At 40.1% G+C, this 24375-nt stretch overlaps 1 protein-coding gene across 1 annotated transcript; it reads left to right on the plus strand.

Annotated features, from left to right (window-relative positions):
- The first annotated feature begins 15765 nt into the window (after nt 1–15765).
- On the plus strand, nt 15766–23901 carry C5H4orf36 (chromosome 5 C4orf36 homolog). Its single transcript, XM_049887082.1, has 3 exons — nt 15766–15924; nt 23093–23247; nt 23483–23901. The coding sequence occupies exons 1-3, from the start codon at nt 15860–15862 to the stop codon at nt 23614–23616; spliced, it is 354 nt and encodes a 117-aa protein (XP_049743039.1). The 5' UTR covers nt 15766–15859; the 3' UTR covers nt 23617–23901.
- Nucleotides 23902–24375: the final 474 nt, after the last annotated feature.

The following is a 24375-nucleotide window of genomic DNA, read 5'->3' on the forward strand; positions in this document are numbered from 1 at the left end:
ATTTTGGGGAGCAGCTTATCAGGCCTTTCCTCCTAGTTTGTCTTCATCTGGAAGCTCCATTGAAGCCTGATCAGCATCATAGCAGTATGCAAGCCTCCAACTAACAGATGATTGGTGGCTGCGTGTGAGGTGCATTGGCTGGGAATCGAACCCATATCTCCCGCATAGAAGGTGAAAATTTACCACTGAACCAGCAATGCCTCATATTATGAGCATAAAACCAAGCCAAACTCGTTGCTGTGGAGTCAATTCTGACTCATAGCAACCCCATGTGACAGAGTAGAAGTGCTCCATAGAGTTTTCTTGGGTGTAATTTTTGTGGAAATAGGCCGACGGGTCTCCTTCTGTAGCGCTGCTGGGTGGGTTCAAACCCCTAACTGTTAGGTTAGTAGTTTGTGCCACTCAGGGACCTAGATAGTGTGATTGGAGAAAGGAAATTGAGAATGTCAAGGCTGGCTGAGTGACCTAGCAGTCATGCCTGTCCTTTGCAGTGGTGGCCTAGGCAACTATGGCTCAACTTAGGTCTTGCACACAACACACAAGGGATAGAACAAGATTGGCTTGGCCAGTCTTCACACCAGGCCGAAGAGCAGAATACAGACTTGGGGCTGGGTGCCTTTCCCTGGGCACATCTGCTGTAGCGGGGGCGAGCTGCGTCAGCAGATACTGATCATGGCAAGTTTGGTAGGGAGAAAAAAAAGAAAAACAAACTTCAAAAGGGGCTGAGGTAGCAATAGGTATTCTCAGGCTTCCCAGAAAGAGGCAGTGAAATTTGAAAACATGTTGCTTAGCTCCTTCAGTCTGAGGGAGAGATGGCGAGTTCAGCTTTAGAAAAGTTGATTCTGAGGTATCAAGGAGAGCAAGCAGCAGATACCAAGGGGTACCCAGCAGCCAAATGAATATACATCTAGAGCTCAGAGACTAGGTCAGAGCTGGAGAAACAAAACAACCCAAGAAGAATGATATAGAAATTAATGAGGTGTCAAGTTAATAGTCAAGAAGCAACAGCAGAATAACAAAGTATTCTTCTTAATTATGGTAAAATATATATCATTAAAAAAATGCTATTTCAATCACTTTTAAGTGTATAATTCAGTGACACGAATCACATTCAACATGCTGTGCAACCACCATAACTATCCATTTTCAAAAGTTTTTCATCATCCCAAACAGAAACCAAGCACTCCTCAAGCAGTAACTCAGCATTCCTCCTGCCCTCCTCTCATACCGTGGTAACCACCAACAGACTTGTCTCTATGCCTTTCCTGCTCTAGATACTTCATATAAGTGGAATTACACAGTATTTATTCTTTTGAGTCTGACTTCTTTCATTTAACATAATGTTTTAAGGTTCATACATATCATAGTATATATCACAGCTTCCTTTCTCTTTATCTCTGAACAATATTCTATTGTATGTGTGCATGTAAAGATCCCTGGGGGCTCAGTGGTTAAGTGCTTGGCTGCTAACTGAAAGGTTGGTGGTTTGAACCTACCAGCTCCTCCTTGGGGAAAAAAAAAACCGTCAATCTGCTCCTGTAAAGATTAAAGCCTTGGAAACCCTATGGGGACAGTTCTACTCTGTCCTGTAGGGTTGCTTGGAGTTGGAATCACCACATGGCAACAGGTTTGGTTTGGTTAAGTTTGGTATGTATATACCACATTTTGTTTATCACCTAAAAAAATTTTTTTTAAGTACAAAACTCAAAAAATGTTAATATATCTTATTTACTTATATATTGAATTATTTATTTATTTACATAATTCATTTTATTTTTGCTGTTGAGAATATACACAGCAAAACAGACATCAATTCAATCATTTATATAAGTGCAATTCAGTGACATTGATTACATTCTTCCAGTTGTACAACCATTCTCACTCTTCTTTCCTGAATTTTTCCTCCTCTAACATTTTTTTAACATAAACTCACTGCCTGCTAAGGTTCCTATCTAATCTTTCAAGTTGCTGTTGTCAACTGGATCCCATATAACCAAAAAAAACAAACCTGTTGCCGTCGAGTTGATTCCAACTCATAGTGACCCTATATAGATAGTTCTTAAAAGACCACAATGCTCAAGGCAGATCTTATTTACTAGTTAAGCTAAACTATTGTTTGGTTTTAAGATGACTTCAGGGAATATCTTTGGTATAAGGTTTAAAGATTATCTCAGGGCAATAGATAGTTTCAGAGGTTCATCCAGCCTTGATGGCTCCAGGAAATCTGAATTCCCAGAGGGTTTGAAATACTGTTCTCCATTTTCCCCCTTTGATCAAGATTCTTTTATAGAGTCTTTGATCAAAATGCTCAGTAATGGTAGCTGGGCACCATCCAGTTCTGGTCTCATGCAAAGGAAGCAGTTGTTCATGGAGGCAATTAGCCAAACATTCCATTTCTTCCTCCTATCCCCGACTCTCTACCACTCGTCTGTCAGTTTGTCATAATGTGGTGGCTTGTGTGTTGCTGTGATACTGGAAGCTATGCCACCAATATTTCAATCACCAGTAGGGTCACCCATGGTGGACAGGTTTCTGCAGAGCTTCCAGACTAAGATAGACTGGAAAGAAGGACCTGGCGATCTACTTCTGAAAAAATTGACCAGTGAAAACCTTATGAATAGCAGTGGGACGTTGATATAATGCCAGAAGATGATCCCCTCATGTCGGAAGGCACTCAAAATATAACTGTGGAAGAGCTGCCTCCTAAAAGTAGAGCTAACATTAATGACGTGGATGGAGTCAAGCTCTCAGAACCTTCATTTGTTGATGTGGCATGACTTGAAATGAGAGGAATCAACTGCAAGCATCCATTAATAATCAGAAAGTGGAATGTACAAAGTAGGAGTCAAAGAAAATTGAAAGTTGTCAAAAATGAAATGGAATGCTTGAAGATCAATATCCTAGGCATTAATGACCTGAAATGGGCTGGTATTGGCCATTTTGAATCAGATTATCATATGGTCTACTATGCCTGGAATGACAAACTGAGGGGGAATGGTGTTGCATTGTCATAAAGAGCATTTCAAAATTGATAATGAAATACAATGTTGTCAGTGATAGGATAATATCCATATGCCTACAAGGAAGATCAGTTAATACTACTATTATTCAAATTTACACACCAACCTTTAATGCCAAAGATGAAGAAATTGAAGATTTTTACCACTTTCTACAATCTGAAGTTGATCAAACATGTAAATCAAGATGCATTGATAGTTACTGGTGATTGGAATGTGAAAGTTGGAAACAAAGAAGGATTAAAGTGGAATGTGAAAGTTGGAAACAAAGAAGGATTAGTAGTCGGAAAATATGGTTGGTGATAGAAAAGATGCCACAGATAGCATGATAAAATTTTGCAAGGTGGATGACTTATTCATTGCAAATACTGTTTTTCAACAACATAAATGGTGACTATACACATGAACTTCACAGGATGGAACACTCAGGAATCAGATTTGACTACATCTGTGGAAAGGGATGATGGAGAAGCTCAATATCATCAGTCAGGACAAGGCCAGGGACCATTCACATAACAGGCCATCAATTGTTCATACGTAAGTTCAAGATGAAGGTGAAGAAAATTAGAACAAGTCCATGAAAGCCAAAGTACGACCTTGAGTATATCCCACCTGAATTTAGATATTATCTCAAGAATAGATTTGATGCATTGAACACTAACGACTGAAGACCAGATGAGTTGTGGGATGACATCAAGGACATCATCCATGAAAACAGGAAAAATTCATTAAAAAGACAGAAAAAAAAAAAAAGACCACATTGATATCAGAAGAGACTCTGAAACTTGCTTTTAAATGTAGAGTAGCTCAAGTGAAAGGAAGAAACGATGAAGTAAAAGACCAGAAGATTTAAAATGCAGCTTGAGAAGACAGAGTAAAGTATTATAATGAAATATGCAAAGAGCTGGAGTTAGAAAGCCAAAAAGAGAGAACACACTCATCATTTCTCAAGCTGAAAGACCTGAAGAAAAATTTCAAGCCTTGCATTGCAATACTGAAGGATTCTATGGGCAAAAAAATTGAAGAATGCCAGAAGCATCACAAGAGACAGAAGGAATACACAGAGTAACTGTACCAAAAAGAATTGATGTTCAACCGTTTTAGGAGGTAGCGTAGGACCAAGAACAGATGGTACTGAAGGAAGAAGTCCAAGCTGCACTGAAGGCATTGGAAAAAACAAGACAGGTATCGACAGAATACCATTTGAGATGTTTCAACAAATGGATGCAACACTGGAAGCATGCATTCTATATAAAAAAAAATTGGAAGAGAGCTACTTCAGCAACCGACTGGAAGAGACCCATATACTTGCCTATTTCAAAGAAAGGTGATCCAACAGAATGAGGAAATTATGGAACAATATCATTAAAATCACATGCAAATAAAATTGTGCTGAAGATAATTCCAAAACAGTTGCAGAAGTACATTGACAGGGAACTGCCAAAAATTCAAGCCAGATTCAGAAAAGGATGTGAAATAAGGGATATCATTGCTGATATCAGATGTATCTTTGCTGGAAGCAGAGAATAGTAGGGAGATGTTTACCTGTGTTTTATTGATTATGCAAAGGCATTCGACTGTGTGGATCATAACAAATTGTGGATAACATTGCGAAGAATGGGAATTCCAGAAAACTTAATTTTGTGCTCATTCGGAAACTGTGCACAGACTAAGAGACAGCTGTTAGAACAGAACAAGGGGACACTGTATGGTTGAAAATCAGGGAGAGTGTACGTCAGGGTTGTATCCTTTCACCGTACTTACTCCATCTGTAAATGGAGCCCTGGTGGTGCAGTGGTTAAGATTTCAGCAGTTAACCAAAAGATGGGCAGTAGAATCCACCAGTCGCTCCTTGGAAACACTATGGGGCAGTTCTACTATGTCCTATAGGGTCGCTATGGGTCAGAATCAATTAGATGACGAGTTTGGTTTCAGTTTTGGTTGAGCAAAAAGTCCGAAAACCTGCTGGACTATATGAAGAAGAATGGCACATCAGGATTGGAGGAAGACTCATTAACAACCTTCAATATGCAAAAGACACAACCTTGCTTGCTGAAATTGAAGAGTACTTGAAATATTTACTGATGAAGATCAAAGTCTATGGCCTTCAGTATAGATTACACTTCAACATAAAGAAAACAAAAATCCTCACAACTGAACCAATAAGCAACATCATGATAAACAGAGAAAAGATTGAAGTTGTCAAGGATATAATTTTACTTAGATCCACAATCAACGCCCATGGAAGCAGCAGTCAAGAATTGAAATGACGTATTGCATTCAGCAAATCTGCTGCAAAAAACCTCTTTCAAGTGTTAAAAACAAAGATGTCACTTTGAGGACTAAGGTGCACCTGACCCATGCCATGGTATTTTCAATTGCCTCGTGTGTATGTGAAAGCTGGACAATGAATAGGGAAGACTGAAGAATAATTGATGCCTTTGAATTATGGTGTTGGTGAAGAATATACCATGGACTGCCAAAAGAATGAACAAATCTGTCTTGAAAGAAGTACAGGCAGAATGCTCCTTAGAAGTGAGGATGGCAAGATTTTGTCTCACATACTTAGGACATGTTATCATGAGGGACCAGTCCCTGGACAAAGACATCTTGCTTTGTAAAGCAGAGGATCAGTGAAAAAGAGGAAAACCCTTAATGAGATGGACTGACACAGTGACTGCAGCAATGGGCACAGACTTAGCAAAAGTTGTGAGGATGACGCAGGATTGGGTAGTGTTCAATCTGTTGTGCATAATAAGGTCGCTATGAGTGGAAATAGACTCAATGGCAGCTGACGACAGCAACAATGTTCCTGACTGTCTTTCTTCCTGTGTTGCTCCAGGCTAACGGAAGCCAGTTATTTTGCCTAGGATCATCTATTGGAAGTGTTTAAGACCCCAGGCACTACTCAAAGATCGAGAAGAAAGAACAGAAGCACTAAACACATTATCAGGCCAATTAACTATGAGGTCCCATGAAACCATGACTTTCAAACCAAGGAACCAAATCTCATGATGTGTTTGGTCGTACAGCAACCTCAGCAGCTACTCTTTTTTTTTTTTTTTTTGTTATAAATGTATCTGTTATACAACTTTTGCCAATTCAACTTTTTACAGATGTACAATTTATTGACAGCAATTACAACAATTGGCTGTGCAATCCTAGCTTTAGTAAATTCAGTTTTTCCATCTCTGTAAACTGAAAGTCAGTACTTCATAAGCAATAAATTTCCTTCCCCCCTTTTCCCCTACATTTTAACCCTGGTAATCACTAATTAACTTTGGTCTGTATAGATTTGCCTTTCCTTGTATTTTAAACAAATATATATATGTTTTGTGTTTTGAGTGAAACTTTACACAGCAAATTAGGTTCCCATATAACATGTTTTTAAATTGTACTTTAGATGAAGGTTTACAGAACAAACTAGCTTCTCATTAAACAATTAGTACACATATTGTTTTGTGACATTGGTTAACAACTTCACGATGTGTCAACACTGTCCCTTCTCAATCTTCGGTCCCCTATTACCAGCTTTCCTGTCCCATCCTGCCTTCTAGTCCTTGCCCCTGGGCTGGTGTGCCTCTTTAGTCTCATTTTGTTTTATGGGCTTGTCCAATTTTTTTTTTTTTTTTAATCTTTGGCTGAAGGGTAAACCTCAGGAGTGACTTCATTACTGAGCTAAGAGGGTGTCTGGGGGTCATACTCTTGGGGTCTCTCCAGTCTCTGTCAGGCCAGTAAGACTGGTCTTTTTTTTTTCTGAGTTAGAATTTTGTTCTACATTTTTCTCCAGCTCTGTCCGGGACCCTCTATTGTGATCCCTGTCAGAGCAGTCAGTGGTGGTAGCCAGGCACTATCTAGTTGTGCTGGACTCAGTCTGGTGGAGGCCATGGTAGTTGTGGTTCATGAGTCCTTTGGACTAACCTTTCCCTTGTGTCTTTGATTTTCTTCATTTTCCCTTGCTCTGGATGGGGTGAGAACAGTGGAATATCTTAGATGGCCACTCAGAAGGTTTTAAGACCCCAGATGCTACTCAGCAAAAACACTTTCTTTATAAACTGTGTTATGCCAGTTAAGCTAGATGTCCCCCAAGATCACCCATATAACAATTTTTATGTAAATTTTTCTATAACATTGGTTACATTTTTTACAATGTGTCAACATTCTCATTATTTACATTGTTCTGCTTCTATTAATCTAGCTTCCCTGCCCCTCCTTAGCTTCTCATCTTTGTTTTAGGGTAAAGGCTGAATGTTTGGTCTCATGTAGTTGATTGTTTAAGGGAGACAGTACTCACAGGTGATATTATTTATTGCATAAGCCATTCTATTATTTGGATGAGAAGTGACCACCGTGAGTGGCTTCAGCGCCACGTTTAACCAGTATCTTAGGGCAATAGTCTTGGGGGTTCCTTAAGTCTTTATTGGTTCAGTTAGTCTGGTCTTTTTTAGGAATTTGAGTTTTGTTCTACATTTTTGTCCCTGTCTATTCAGGACCTTCTATTGTGTCCCTGGTCAGAACAGAAGAATTAGATGGTGCCCAGCTACCACTACTGACTGTTCTGACCAGGGACACAATAGCAGTCTTGTGGATTAGTTTCTTCTTTGAGTTGTTGGCTTCCTTCTTTCTCTTTTGTTAGATATAAGTAGAGACCAACAGTTGTATCTTACTTAGTTGGCTGCTCTTGAGCTTTTAAGACCCCAATCACTACTCACCAACTAGAATGTAGAACATTATCTTTATGAACTATGTTATGCCAATTGACTGAGTTGTCTCACGAGGCTATGGTCCCAAGCCTTCACACCCGCTAAGCCAATCATGCGAGGTATTTGGTTATATTTGGGAAGTTTTCATAATTGTTCCCCCTATGTGGTTTATTATACGTATGAATATATATGCAGCATACACAAATGTATATACATATGCCTACAGATACAGCTATACATGTAGACCCATATACTCACATGTGACTTCCTATATGTGTGCATACATATCTACCTATGTAACCACACACATAGTTTTTTGGTTGTTGCAAAGTTGTATGTTATAGCATTTACTGAAATTCTCTCTTATTCTTGTGTACTTCTTAGTTTCTTCATTTACCTTGGACAAGTTGTGCAGACTTCACCCATGTTGGGTATTATCTTTCCCAGCACCAAAAATAATAAGCATCTACTATCTAGAAAGTGATTCCCCTCCCTCCTCTTCCCATCCCTGGTAACTATCAAAGAATGTTGCTTTCTGTGTTTAACACTTATTCTTGTCTTTTTATAAAAGCAAAGCCATGCAATATTTGTCCTTTTGTGATTGACTTATTTCACTCAGCATAATGTCCTCCATATGCATCCATGTTATGATGTTTCATGGACTCCTCATTATTTTTTATAGTTGTGTAATATTCCGTTGTATGTATATACCACAATTTGTTTATCCATTCTTCCGTTGATGGGCACTTAGGTTGTTTCCATCTTTTTGCTATTGTGAACAACGCTGCAGCGAACATAGGTGTGTGTCATGGATTGAATTGTCACCCCCAAAAATACGTGTCAACTTGGTTAGGCCATGAGTTCCAGTATTGTGTGGTTGTCCTCTATTTCGTGATTGTAATTTTATGTTAAAGAAGATTAGGGTGGGATTGTAACACCCTCACTAAGGTCACATCCCTGATCCAATGTAAAGGAAGTTTCCCTGGTGTGTGGCCTGCACCACCGTTTATCTTACAAGAGATAAAAGGAAAGGGAAGTGATCAGAGAGTAGGGACCTCATGCCACCAAGAAAGAAGCACAAGGAGCAGAGAGTGTCCTTTGGAAGCAGGTTTCTGCACAGAGAAGCTCTTAGTCCAGGGGACAATTGATGAGAAGGACTTTTCTCTAAAGTGAACAGAGAGAAACCCTTCCCCTGGAGCTGACACCCTAAATTTGGACTTTTAGCCTACTAGAATGTGAGAAAATAAATTTCTCTTTGCAAAAGCCACCCACTTGTGGTATTTCTGCTATAGCAGCACTGGATGACTATAACAGAGTGCATATGTCTATTTGTGTCAAGGCTCTTATATGTCTAGGATATGTACCTAGGAGTGGGATTTCTGGATCTTAAGGTATTTCTATTTCTAGCTTTTTGAGGAAGTGCCATACAGTTTTCCATAGTAGTTTTACCATTTTACAATCCTACCAGCAGTGTATAAGAGTTCCAATAGCCCCACAACCTGGCCAGCATTTGGTTTCTGTTATTTATTTTTTAAAAAGGAAAGAAAATGTAAAAACATATGCCAAAGGTCAGAAGCAACTGTGTGATGTGCTGGGGGGAGAAGGTGGGACATGACCCAACTCTTCCTATTCTTCAAAGTCTTTCCTATCTAGGAAGCTATTGTTATGGTTAGGTGCTGCCGAGTCCATTTCAACACATAGTGACCCCATGTGACAGAGTTTTCTAGGCTGTGATCTCTATGGGAGTAGATTGCCAGTTCTTTCTTCTGCAGAGCCAACTGGGTAGGTTCAAACTGCCTATCTTTCAGTCAGCAGCCTAGCACTTAAGTGCTGCACCACCAGGGCTACTTTCTAGGAAGCTGGAGGGCTCCAAATCCTCCAATTATCATTCATTTGTATATTATCCTCTAGGAAATAGCTCAACACAATTGTCAGGAATTATATAAGTATACAGGAAATGGGTTCCCCACATGAAGCAATCAAAAGCTGTTTCTCAGTGTGGTCCTGGACCCATCACATCCTCTCCCTGGGCCTTAATTTCTACCTTGTATACAAAAAGATCAGACCATGGATCCACCCAATAACTTCAACTCTAAGGGGACCTGCCTCTGCCTCATCTCGGTGTGACTCAGTTAACGTCTTCCTCTCAGTTTTCTCATCTCTAAGATGAGAAGATGGTCTAAGACAGTGGATTTCAAACATTTTAGACGGTGGCCCACTGTAAAAACTATATTTTATATTGAACCAGAGCTCACCCAGGTACGTCTGTGTGTGTCTATATAGCCAAAATGGAAGTTTCACCAAAAAAAATTTAACACTTATTTGTGTAATGTACTCTTAAGCTCCCCCCCCACCCCCATTCTCTGCTCATTCATTAAAGACAAAATTCAGGTCAAAATGCACTACATTGATTACACAATCTGCTAAGGGCGGCACCATTCTTTGGTTAAGTCCTAACACCCACTTTCAGTCCTCAGTGCTCATTTCTCATTGGTACTAGAACAGAAATATTGAAGAACAAGTCATCACCTTCTAGTTTCTGGGAAGCACAAAAGCACCTTCTAAAGCACACTGAGAGCATATTTTATTTAGGCAAGAACAAGTATTTGTGTCGCTGTGATGCTGGAAGCTATGCCACTGGTATTCAGGGTCACCCACGGAGGACAGGTTTCAGCTGAGCTTCCAGACTAAGACAGACTAGGAAGAAGGACCTGGCAGTCTACTTCTGAAAAGTATTAGCCAGTGAAAACCTTATGAATAGCGGCAGAACATTGTCTGATATAGTGCTGGAAGATGAGCTCCCCAGGTTGGAAGGCACTCAAAAGATGACTGGGGAAGAGCTGCCTCCTCAAAGTAGAGCTGACCTTAATGACCTGGATGGAGTAAAGCTTTCAGGGCCTTCATTTGCTGATGGGGCACTACTCAAAATGAGAAGAAAGAGCTGTAAACATCCATTAATAATCGGAACTTGAAATGTATGAAGCATGAATCTAGGAAAATTGGAAATCGTCAAAAATGAAATGGAACGCATAAATGTAGACATCCTAGGCATTAGTGAGCTGAAATAGACTGGTATTGGCCATTTTGAATTGGACAATCATATAGTCTATTATCCTGGGAATGGCAACTCGAAGAGGGATGGTGTTGCATTCATTGTCAAAAAGAACGTTTCAGGATCTATCCTGAAGTACAACACTGCCAGTGATAGGATAATATCCATACGCCTATAAGGAAGACCAGTTAATATGACTATTATTCAAATTTACGCACCAACCACTAGGGCCAAAGATGAAGAAACAGAAGATTTTTATCAGCTGCTGCAGTCTGAAATTGATCGAACATGCATTCAAGATGCATTGATAATTACTGGTGATTGGAACGCAGAAGTTGGACACAAAGAAGAAGGATCAGTGGCTGGAAACTATGGCCTTGGTGATAGAAACAATGCCGGAGATGGAATGATAGAATTTTACAAGACCAACGACTTCTTCATTGCAAATACCTTCTTTCACCAACATAAACAGGGACTATACACATGGATCTCGCCAGATGGAACACACAGAAATCAAATTGACTACATCTGTGGAAAGAGATGATGGAAAAGCTCAATATCATCAGTCAGAACAAGGCCAGGGGCCGACTGTGCAACAGACCATCAATTGCTCATATGCAAGTTCAAGCTGAAACTGAAGAAAATTAGAGCAAGTCCACAAGAGCCAAAATATGACCTTGAGTATATCCTACCTGAATTTAGAGACCATCTCAAGAATAGATTAGACACATTGAACACTAGTGACTGAAGACCAGACGAGTTGTGGAATGCCATCAAGGACATCATCCATGAAGAAAGCAAGAGGTCACTGAAAAGACAGGAAAGAAAGAAAAGACCAAGATGGATGTCAGAGGAGACTCTGAAACTTGCTCTTGAGCATCAAGCAGCTAAAGCAAAAGGAAGACTTGATGAAGTAAAAGAACTGAACAGAAAATTTCAAAGGGCCTCTTGAGAAGACAAAGTAAAGTATTATAATGACATGTGCAAAGAGCTGGAGATGGAAAACCAAAAGGGAAGAACATGCTTGGCGTTTCTCAAGCTGAAAGAACTGAAGAAAAAATTCAAGGGTTGAGTTGCAATAGTGAAGGATTCCATGGGGAAAGTATCCAATGATGCAGAAAACATCAAAAGAAGATGGAAGGAATATACAGAGTCATTATACCGAAAAGAATTAGTCAATATTCAACCATTTCAAGAGGTGGCATATGATCAGGAACCGATGATACTGAAGGAAGAAGTCCAAGCTGCTCTGAAGGCATTGGTGAAAAACAAGGCTCCAGGAATTGATGGAATATCAATTGAGACGTTTCAACAAACAGATGCAGTGCTGGAGGTGCTCACTTGTCTATGCCAAGAAATATGGAAGACAGCTTCCTGGCCAACTGACTGGAAGAGATCCATATTTATGCCTATTCCCAAGAAAGGTGATGCAACTGAATGTGGAAATTATAGAACAATATCATTAATATCACACGCAAGCAAAATTTTGCTGAAGATCATTCAAAACCGGCTGTAGCCGTACATCAACAGGGAACTGCCAGAAACTCAGGCCGGTTTCAAAAGAGGCCGTGGAACCAGGGATATCATTGCTGATGTCAGATGGATCCTGGCTGAAAGCAGAGAATACCAGAAAGATGTTTACCTGTGTTTTATTGACTATGCAAAGGCATTTGACTGTGTGGATCATAACAAACTATGGATAACACTACGAAGAATGGGAATTCCAGAACACTTTAATTATGCTCATGAGGAACCTTTACATAGATTAAGAGGCAGTTGTTCGGAAAGAACAAGGGGATGCTGATTGGTTTAAAGTCAGGAAAGGTGTGTGTCAGGGTTGTATTCTTTCACCATACCTATTTAATCTGTATGCTGAACAAATAATACGAGAAGCTGGACTATATGAAGAAGAATGGGGCATCAGGATTGGAGGAAGACTCATTAACAACCTGCATTATGCAGATGACACAACCTTGCTTGCTGAAAGTGAAGAGCACTTGAAGCACTTACTAATGAAGATCAAAGACCACAGCCTTCACTATGGATTACACCTCAACATAAAGAAAACAAAAATCCTCACAACTGGACCAATGAGCAACATCATGATAAATGGAGAAAAGATTGAAGTTGTCAAGGATTTCATTTTCCTTGGATCCACAATCAACAGCCATGGAAGCAGCAGTCAAGGAATCAAAAGACGCGTTGCATTGGGCAAATCAGCGCAAAGGACCTCTTCAAAGCGTTGAAGAGCAAGGATGTCACCCTGAAGACTAAGGTGCGCCTGACCAAAGCCGTGGTATTTTCAATCGCATCATATGCATGTGGAAGCTGGACAATGAATAAGGAAGACCGAAGAAGAGTTGACGCCTTTGAATTGCAGTGTTGGCGCAGAATATTGAATATACCATGGACTTCCAAAAGAATGAACAAATCTGTCTTGGAAGAAGTGCAGCCAGAATGCTCCTTAGAGGCAAGGATGGCGAGACTGCATCTTGCATACTTTGGACATGCTGTCAGGAGGGATCAGTCCCTGGAGAAGGACATCATGCTTGGCAGAGTACAGGGTCAGCGGAAAAGAGGAAGACCCCCAACAAGGTGGACTGATACAGTGGCTGCAACAATGAGCTCAAGCATAACAACGATTGTGAGGATGGCTCAGGACCGGGCAGTGTTTCGTTCTGTTGTGCGTAGGGTCGCTATGAGTCAGAACCGACTCTACAGCACCTAACAACAACAACAGTATCAGAGGTAGCTTGTCAGGGTGGAACAGATACTGTGTTTAGCGTCAAAAGTTTGCCGTGCAACTTTTAGTTTTGTGTCCTTGGGCAGTCCTTCAGCCTGTGTTAGCTCATTCCTCCCCTCTACAATTGGAATGGAAACCCTGGTGGCGTAGTGGTTAAGCAGGGCATCTTCTAACCAAAAGGTAGGCAGTTCAAATTTACCAGGCGCTCCTTGGAAACTCTATGGGGCAGTACTACTCTGTCCTACAGGATTGCTATGAGTCAGAATCGACTCGACAGAAGTGGGTAACGGTATACAATTAGAATAAGTGGTATCGCACTTACCTATTTCATAATATTGTTAACCAAAAAACAAGTCGCCATCAAGTGGATTCTGCCTCATGGAGACCCCACATGTATCAGAGTAGAGCTGTGTCCACAGAGTTTTCAACGGCTGATTGTCTGGAAGTAGGTAACCAGGCCATTCCTCCAAGGCACTCTGGGTGGACCTGAACCTCCAATCTTTTTAACAGTCAAGCACATTAACTATTTGCACTGCTCAGAGACTCCCTCATTAGGTTGCTACTAGGCTCAAAAATTAGATTATTAGGCATTTATCATGTGGCAGAGAATTTACAGATATTACCTTTAATTCTCACAACAACCCTGTAAGATAGGAAGTATTACCCTTGTTTTATAGAGGAAGAAATCAAGGCCTCAAGAAGTTACAGGATCAAGATCTTAACGTTAATAAGTGGCAGAGCTAGAATTCCAAACCACTTCTGAAGCCCAAACCCTCACATGAAATAGAAATGTAAGCTCTTTTCATTCGGCTTTAACTGGTATTAAAATCTAGATTCATATTGAAGGGTAAATGCCCTTTTCCTCTGTAATCACCACAGCGTAATGGCTTTGGAAACTGATCCATCAGGCCATTTTTCTGCCCATAACATACCCAATATGGGTTTCGAGCGTTAGTGTTTAAAACTGCTAAACGGTAACGCTTCTGCTCATCTGTCACCAGTGAGAATAGGTCACAGTCAATACAAGAGAATTAAGCACCTTTCTTTTAATGGTGTGCTCCAAATGGACCCCAAAACGAACTCCCCAAATTGCTTCTCTACAACCTCCTTACAGTTCAAAGTGTCGTTTTCGGGGATAGGCCTAGCTTACAGTCCTCTCTTTTGCTTGCTGGTTTTGTTAAGCGCGTGCCCTTCCTCGGCTGTGTAACCGGGCCGACCAACATGGGTTGCTTCTCCCGGGCCCCGCGAACCTGCCCCTGTCCTGCGCCCCCTGCCGGGCGGGGCCGGCCAGGTTGGCACCACAAAGCCCTTTATTGAGGCTCCCGCGTCACGCGGGTCTGTCCCGGCCCTGAACGCCGCGGCCGCCAGCAGGAAGGAGTTGTGTGCCCGCAGTGCGGGCACGCGGCATGTGCGCGGCCATGTGCGCCTAGCAGGGCGCGCCCTCTGCCCTCGGTCTGCCGGGGACCGCGACCGGCGGAGACCCACGGGCCCCGGTAATCAGACTGTGCGACCGAGCCGGCGGGGAGCCCCCCTCCGGGGGACCTGCACCCCCGAGGCCAGACAGACCGGCAGCACCGGATTATCCGCGCCCGCCGCGCGTTTCGGGAGAGTCTGAGGAAGGGCGGGGCCCGGGCGTGGGAAGGTTGAGGAGGGAGGAGCCGGACCCTTCGCCCCAGGCTCTGAGGGCGCCGAGGCTTCGACCCTTCGTGAGAACTGGTTTCTACGAGGAACTGTGCATCCAGGGAAGAGAAGGAGACTCGCCCTTCAAAAGTGTGGGTGGGAGGGCAAGTGGGAGTGCTGCTTCAAGTTTGCCAATTTTTTAGTTCATATTTTTGAATGACAGAAAACCTGGGAAAGTTTGCATCGTTTAAAGGGCTGGAGCCGGGAGCGCGAAGTTCCTGTGCTGCGGAGCCATTTGTGTTTTAACATTGCCACACTCAAGCACGTTTTGGTGATGCAGCGCTTGAGCTACTTTGGCAGGTTCAGTCAATGACAAAATACCGTGACAAAATAGAGATCCTGTTAACCGATTCCCTGTCTCAAGATGACAAATCTTAGCTGGAATTTTCTCCTTACATGGTGTCAAGAAATCATAAAAGGAATTCATGGAAAATAAAAGAGAACACAGCGCTACTTTAGGGATTCAGGCTCAATGAATCTTTTTAATGGACTTTTGACGTTTACTCTTCAGTTCTTTTTCTTAATCTTTTTGTTATTTAGCTGTGTGAATATTCAAGTGAAAGCATTTGATTTGGTGCATTGCAATCATTTCAGGCAAAGTGAACAGAGTATCTGCCATTCCATCAGGCACCTATGCAAGGAAATCGGACTATAATAATTAATCATGGCTTATGGCTTGTCAAGAAAGAACACAGTGAAAACTCTTTTGGGGGGCGGTTGTTTTAATGTGTAAGTATTTTTTTCATGGTAAGTATTGACTAGAGGCGGGGGAGGTCCTCGCTAAAATAAAAGTACTGGATACCCTTACGTTTCCCAGGAGGTGTAAGTCTATGTAAATGAGATATTTCCAGATGTCTGGAGCTTCCTGGGTGGTGCAAACAGTTTGCACTAGTCTCTTAACCCAAAGGCTGGCTGTTTAGACCAACCCAGCAGGATCAAGGAAGAAAGGCTGGCAGATCTGCTTCTGTAAAGATTACAGCCAAGGAAATCGCATGGAGCAGTTCTGTTTTGTAACACATGGGGTCGCCATGAGTCTGACTCCACAGCAATGGTTTTTCTTTTGGGGGGGGGATACTGAACTTTTTTAAGGCAACTACTTTTACATGAATTAATAAATTATCTTATACATATGAACTCATTTAATTACCAAATGAGAAAACTGAGGTGCAGAGATACAGTTTACTCAAGGTCATAGCCACATAGGAAAGAAGTGAGAAGTTAGGGAGTCTGGGTCTTAGTCCAGAGCGATGTTTTCTGCTACCACCCATTACCTTAAAATACCTGTTTAGATAGTCCAAATCTATCTAAAAATGCCCTAGACCTGTGAAAAAGTGTATAGGCACCAGTGTTGAATAAACGTGGACACTGATCGGCATAAATGTTATTCCAAACCAGTTTTAGGAAGGATAAGTAATTAACTGGTACAAAGGGTCAGTTTTGCATCTTGTACAATTTGGAAGGCATTATATTGATGATATAGGCTTTGAAATCAAGAAGACCTGGGCTCAAAGCCTGGCCCAGCCACTGCCTCTGTATGTGACCTTGAGTAAATTACTTAATTCTCTGTGCCTTGGCCTTCACATCTGTAAAATCTATATAGCAATTCCTGTCTATGTGGTGTAGATTACAAATGAAATAATGCATGTAAAGGACTTGTACATTGCAAGTAAACACGTAATGAACATGTGTTGCTGCCACATGGTAGTTTCATTTTTTGTGGTAGTCTTGCTCTTTGCCACAGTCTATGATACCACTATGAATGAATTGACTTTTTAAAAATAATACTTAAAGAGGTAAATGGAAATACTCTAGGGTGTTTTAAAACCAGAACTATAGGAAAATCAGAAATAACTCACCATTGATTTATTTGGTTTTGTCAATTCATTATAGCAAATATCATCATAAACATACTTTTTATAATGAAGATATGTCTGGAGAATGATCCAAAGCACTGGTGCGATGGTTCCGGTTGTCCAGAATTGTGTATCATGAATAATCTCTGCAAAACCAGTGGTTACTCTGGTCCCTGTCATTCTCTCAAGAACATATTTGCTATCAAATTATTTATAAGAGCAGCTAAGAACAGAATGGTAGTAGCATGCTTTAGAGCTCATTTGTTAAGGTACCTCCTCACCTTCGGCTTTCTTTGGTTAAATGTTTTTAAGATTTTAAAAATAATACACTAAAAATATTCAAACAGTATAGAAAAATAGGAAGGCAAAATATGCTATCTCTCATACTCTCATTTCTACTCATAGGTAAAATGCTTTGTATTTTTCTAGAAATTCTGCTATTTTATAGTGACCCTATAGGACAGAGTAGAACTGCCCCATAGGCTTTCCAAGAAGTGGCCAGTGGATTCGAACTGCCCACCTTTTGGTTAGCAGCCGAAGCTCTTAACCACTGTGCCACTAGGGCTCAGAAATATATGTACACACTATATCTGTGTGTATATATATGTATATATGTATGTATATGTACACACAATATGTATACACATGCCCACAGTGCACATGCACAAACATACATACACACATATGAAAATGTATAAACACATGGGGCCATATTACACTTTGTTTTTTGGTTTTTTTTTTTGGCCCAACCCTGTGCCTTTAATATATCTTATATAGTGTAGTGGTTAAGAGCAATGATACTGGAGCCTGACTTTCTGGTTTCAAATCGCCATTTTGAAACCAACAGCTGTGTGACCTTGGGCATCTTGTACCCTGTTTTTCAGTTTCCTCATCTGTAAAGTGAGGATAATAAGAACACCTGCCTACTTCATATGGGTGTGGTGATTAAATGAGTTCATATGTGTTAACTGCTTAAAGCAGTGCCCAGCATATGGTAAAGCGCTATATAATAAGCATTAGCTGTTTCATTGTTCATTCCAAATCAACATATAAAGATCAACCTCATTCTTTATAATAGGAGCTTAAGGTCCCATTACACGTACGTGCCTCAGTTTAACCAGGCCCTTCTTGATGGGCATTAAGGCTATTTCTGTTTTTTTTTTTTATAAACAATTCTTCAGTGAACATTGATGTAAGTATACTTTCTGCACTTATTCAAGTACATCTATGATTGTAGACTTCAAGCCTTTCCTTAAAATTAGTTGAAAAAGTATCAAGGAAGCTAGAGGAGGAAGACAGAGGAGTAGCATGTGTGTGACACCCTCACTTCTCCAGTTTGGAAGAAAACAGATCTTTTCACTTTCTTTATGCATATGAGGCTGCACTCACATTGACTGTGGATGAGAAACCTGATATTTTTAATTTTAGAACTAGGTTCAATAAAACAATTCATTTAAGGTTTATGCTAGTACCAGTTGCCCCCGAGCCGACTCCTACTCATGGTGACCCCATGTGTATCAGAGCAGAATTGTACTTCGTAGGGTTTTCTTTCTTTTTTAAAAAACAATATTTTATTGTATTTAAGGTGAAAGTTTATATAGCAAATTAGGTTCCCATTTAACAATTTCTGCAGAAATTATTCAGCGATATTGGTTACATTTTTTCACAGTGTGTCATCAATCTCATTCATTCTGTCCTGGTTGTACCATTTCCAGCACTCTAGTTTCCCTGTTACCTTCTCATCATTTCTTTCGAGCAATTTTTGACCGTTTGGTCCACATAGATGATTTTTTAAAGGAGCTCATTATTCATGTGTGATATTCCTTATTTTATGAGCCAATCTGTTATTTAGCTAAAAGGTGACTTCAAGGTAGAATTTCAGTTTAAGGTTTAAAGAGTATCTCACGGCGATAGTCTTGGGGAGTCTTCTGGTCTCAACTGGTCCAGTTAGTCTGAACTTTTTAAGAATTTGAACTCTGTTCCACATTTTCCTTCTGTTCTATTAGGATCCATCTGTGTACCCACATATTCATACCCATACACATATATGTCTATATACGTATTTGTGTAACCACACACGTTTTTTGGTTGTTGTTGGTATTGTTGCAAAATTATGTTTGCTGTATACTTTACCAAAAATGTCCTTTTTTCTCTTGTACACTTCTTAGTGACATCATTTACCTTGGTCAAGCCGTATGCACTTCAGCTACATTCGATGCTACCTTTCCCATCACCAAAAATAAGAACTGTCTCCTATGTTGAGAGTGCTTCCCTCTCCCCCATCCATCCCTGGTGACCATCAGTGAGCATTAGTCTCTGTATATATATCTATTCTGTGTTCTTATAAAAGTGAAACCATACAATATTTGTCCTATTGTGATTGACTTCTGTCACTCAGCATAATGCCCTCCAGATTGATCTCCGTTATATTTCGAGGACTCATCATTATTCTTTATGGCTACGTACTATCCACCATTGTACGTATATGCCACATTTTGTTTATCCATTCATCCACTGATTGGTTGAATGAGTAAGCAAAATGTGCATACATGCAATAGATGCTTCCATTCATTGGTTGTTTCCATCTTTTTTGCTATTGTGAATAATGCTGCAATGAACATAGCTGTGCATGTATCATAAAGTATTTCTGTTTCTAACTTTTTGAGGAAGCACCATACTGTTTTCCATAATGGTTTTAGCATTTTATAATCCCACCAGCAGTGAATAAGAGTTCCAATCTCCCCACATCCTTGTCAGCTTTTTTTATCAGTGCCATTTTAGCAGGGGTGAGATGGTATCTCATTGAGTTGATTTGTATCTCTCTAATAGCTAAGGGGAGCCCTGGTGGCACAGTGGTTAAGCGCTCAGCTGCTGACTGAAAGTTCAGCTGTTTGAACCCACCAGTCGACATGGCAATCTGCTTCTGTAAAGATTTACAGCCTTGGGAACCCGATAGGGGGGTTCTACGCTGCCCTGTAGGGTCACTGTGAGTCGGTATCGACTCGATGGCAGCAGGGAATGGCTAATGATTGCAAGCTTCTTTTTATGTCTTTGTTGGCTGCTTAAATTTGTCGTCTTTGGTGATGTGTCTGTTCATGTCCTTTGCTATTTTTTTTCCCCTTTGCCTATTTTTTAATTGGATTTTTTGTCTTACTGTTGTTGAGTTGTTGAAGTTTTGTATATATTTTAGAGATTAGGCCCTTACTAGATATGTCATTCCTGAAGGCTTTTTCTCAGTCTTCATAGGTTCTTTTTACTCTTTTGATAAAGTCTTGTGATGAGCATAAGTATTTAATTTTTAGGCAGTCCAAGTTATCTAGTTTGTCTTCTGTCGTTCATGCATTTGTGGGTGTGTTTGATAATCTTTAAAAAAAATTAGGGCCTATAGTTTTGTCCCTGTGTTATCTTCCAGGGACTTTATAGTTTTATCCTTAACACTTAGGTCTTTGATCCATTTTGAATTAGATTTTGTGTATGGTGTGAGGTATGGATCCTGTCTCATTTTTCTGTAAATGGATATCCAGCTTTGCCAGCATTGTTTGTTGGAGAGACTGTTTCTTCCCCATTGAATGGACTTTGACTCTTTGTTGAAAATCTCCTGCCCATAGATGTTGTTGCTGTGCTGTCGAGTTGGTTCTGACTCATAGTGGCCCTACACACAACAGAATGAAACACGGTGCAGTCCTGTGCCATCTTCACAGTTTTTGCTATGCTTGAGTCCATTGTTGCAGCCACTGTCTCAATTCATCTTGTTGAGGGTCTTTCTCTTTTTCACTGACCCTCTGTGGTTTATTTGTAGGTTCTCAATTCTATTCCATTGGTCTCTGTGTCTGTCCTTGAACCAGTTTTGATTATTGTGGCTGTGTAGTATGCCTTGAGATAGGGAAGCGTGAAGCCTTTTACTTTGTTCTTCTTCAATATTGCTTTGGCTTTTGGGGGACTGTTTCCTTTTCATATAAAGTTGGTGATTAGCATTTCTATTTCAGAAAAGAGTGTTGTTAGAATTTGGATCAGGATTGCATCATATCTATAGATCGCTTCGGTTAGTATTGACATTTTCACAATGTTAGGTCTTCCAATCCATGAGCATAGAATGTTTTTCCATTTATGTAGGTCTTTCTTTTAGTAGGGCTTTATAGTTTTCATTGTAAAGGTGTCTTAGTTATCTAGTGCTGCTGTAACAGAAATACTACAAATGGATGGCTTTAACAAATAGAAATTTATTTCCTCACAGTTTAGGAGGCTAGAAGTCTGAATTCAGGGTTCCAGCTCTAGGGGAAAGCTTTCTCTCTCTGTTGGCTCTGGTGAAAGTCCTTGTCTCTTTGAGGTTCTGCTCCTGGGTGATTTCCATGTGGCTTGGCATCTCTTTTCCCCTATCTCTGCTTCTTTCTCTTGCTTGTTACATCTCTTTTATATCTCAAAAGAGATTGATTTAAGACATACCCTACACTAATCCTGTCTCATTAATATGACAAAGACAACCCATTCCCAAACAGGATTATAACCATAAGCATAGAGGTTAGGATTTACAACACAAATTTTTGGGGGACACAGTTCAGTCTATAACAATAGGTCTTTTACCTCCCTGGTTAGATTTATTCCTAGGTATTTTAAATTTTTGTGGTCTGTTGTAGGTGGTATTGCTTTCTTGATTTCCTTTTCCGAGTTCTCCTTGCCAGTGTAAACTGATTTTCGTGTGTTAATCTTGTACCCTGCCATTTTGCTGAATTTTTCTCTTAAATCCAGTAGTTTTCTTGTGGAATCTCTAGGATTTTCTATGTATAAGATCATGTCATCTGTGAATAGAGATCATTTTACTTCTTCCTTTCCAATTTGGGTACCCTTTATTTTCCTTTCTTGCCTTATTGCTCTGGCTAGGACTTCCAATACAATATTGAATAAAAGTGCTGATAATGGGCATCCTTGTCTTGTTCCTGTTTTACTGGGGAAGATGCTCAGTCTTTCTCGATTGAGAATAATGTTGGCTATTGGTTTTGTACCAAAACCCAAACCAAACCAGTTGCTGTCAAGTCAATGCCAACTGTTAGTGACCCTATAGGACAAAGTGGAGCTGCCTCATAGGGTTTCCATGGAGTGGTTGGTAGATTCGAACGGCCAACCTTTTGGTTAGCAGCCATAGCTCTTAACCACTGTGCCATCAGGGCTAGTTTTGCATATATGCCCTTAATTCCATAGGGTTTTCAATGGTTGATTTTCTGGAAGCAGACCGCCAGATGTTTCTTTTGAGGCTCTTCTGGGTGGACTCAAACTTCCAACTTTTCAGTTAGCAGCCAAGTGCATTAACCGTTAGTAACTCTTGTTTAATGCTGCAGTTTGAGATTTTACCCTTCTCCAGTTTTCTAAGGATTCTATTGGTATTAATGGTTACAAAATAAATACAATATTAATTCTGCAAAAATAAAAACACTTCTGAGATCTTCATGAGTTAGAAGCATTTAAAGATAAGAAGCATGAACTTTGTACTTAGATACACCCAGCTTAAATATCAGCTCTGGTTCTTAATTTTTTAACTGCTGAGCCTCAGTTTCCTTGTTTGTAAAATTATGAAAACATTTACCTGCCTGGTGGTTGTAAGGGTTAAAATTAGACCACACACTCAAAGCACCTAGTATATGACAAGTACCCTGTTCAATGCATGATTACTCTCTTCTTCGTTAATGTGAACATATTTTTGATCAGCCACGAAGGACTAGGCATTTACAGTTCTTAACTATATCCTCCTAAAAGACATGGAAAGATTGGATCGACTCCAGGGAGGTAGTATTGTGAACAAAAGTTCCTGGCATAATTTCTGGCCATTTTTCAGTGTATCTGTACAGTAAATGTAAGGCATTTTCTCCTGGCTAAATTTGCAGCTCTGGAAAATCCTGAGTACCCTCCTGTAAACCAAAATATCTAATGAGCTGAGCTTCTGCTTTTCTAGTGGAAAATGGAGCTGAGAACTAATAAGATGTCTTCTGTATGATACGCAGTAGGTACTTCAAAAAATATTTATTGAGTGAATTAATGAATTTATGCCCCAGACAGGAACCTTGGGATCTTGCACTGCTTACGAAGACCTGGTATGAGAACCTAGCCAACATCAGGTTGCCTTTCTTAGAAGAAATTGCTTTTGGTAGTCCTATAAAGCTCACAGAATGTAACACTTTTAAGAATGGTCTGCTCCCCTCAGCGGAAAGTAAGTTCCTTAAGACCTATTTTAATAAATGAAATTGTGTGTGTGTCATTTTGCTTCTTATCAGGGAAATGTTTCAATATGCTCATCTGCATCCATACTCCCCATCTTTGTAGCCTTGTCATCTTGTTCAATATTAAAGAATGTGAATTTTGTAGTGTGATAAATATTCTATTTTGACTACATTATACCTGGTGAAAAATGTTGATCCAATTGCTTTGTGTATTTTGTTTTTCAGCCATCAAAATTGAAAGGAAGCATGAAATGAAGCGCCTAGAAAACCTCATATGTCAGAAAAACGTAGCTGAGGAAATTCAGTTTTCCCTAAGGGACAGGCCAGTTGGTTTGAGAAGACCTCTTCCACCTAAATGACAACCATTTCATCATTGAATCTGTACTTTGTTTTTTATCATGTCTGAAAGGGATGAAGGGCTTCGAAACTTTCACTATGTAAAGTTTAATGCAGACATATGAGTGCCCTGTTGGATGAGCCAGCTCCCCCAGACATGGGTTAGTGGACAGCTCTCACAGATCTACTGGGTCCCTGCACACACTCTTACCTTTGTATCACAAGCTGTAAGTAGATGGAAATGCAGCTGGCGTTGAGTAATTTTGATGTTTGTAAAATTGCAATAAGGGAAGAGGAGATTCCTTTGTCAGAGGTATTATTTTGAAGAGACATTTTGAGTTTGCATCTTTAAGATCCCAAAGAGGGACAAAAAAGAAGATGAGAGAGAAATTCTTTTAAAAATGGTAAACTGTGAGCAACTTTATTTGTTTAAGAAAAATTCTTAAGTTTCATTGTAGTGACTTTCCAGCTTCCAACTTTCAGTGGAACGTCATTTATTATTCTCACGTGGTACTTTAAAATACCACATAGAACTTGCTTTGCTTTTGTTCTGAAAAATTGGAAGACTTTTTCCTTCTAATTTCATTTGAAGCATGTGAAGCACACTTACGTATGTGACAGTGACACAAAAATGCAAAGGCCTTATTATGAGGAAAATTCTTATTCCCACAGAATGGCTGGGAGATGGGGACTTGATTAACTGAGAAAATAGTGCATTTGGTTGAACCAGTTTTCCAAGAATTTGAATCCAATAAAACACACTGGACATTAAAACTACACTT

Source organism: Elephas maximus, chromosome 5, assembly GCF_024166365.1.
Source record: "Elephas maximus indicus isolate mEleMax1 chromosome 5, mEleMax1 primary haplotype, whole genome shotgun sequence".
NCBI classification, from domain to species: Eukaryota; Metazoa; Chordata; class Mammalia; order Proboscidea; family Elephantidae; genus Elephas; species Elephas maximus.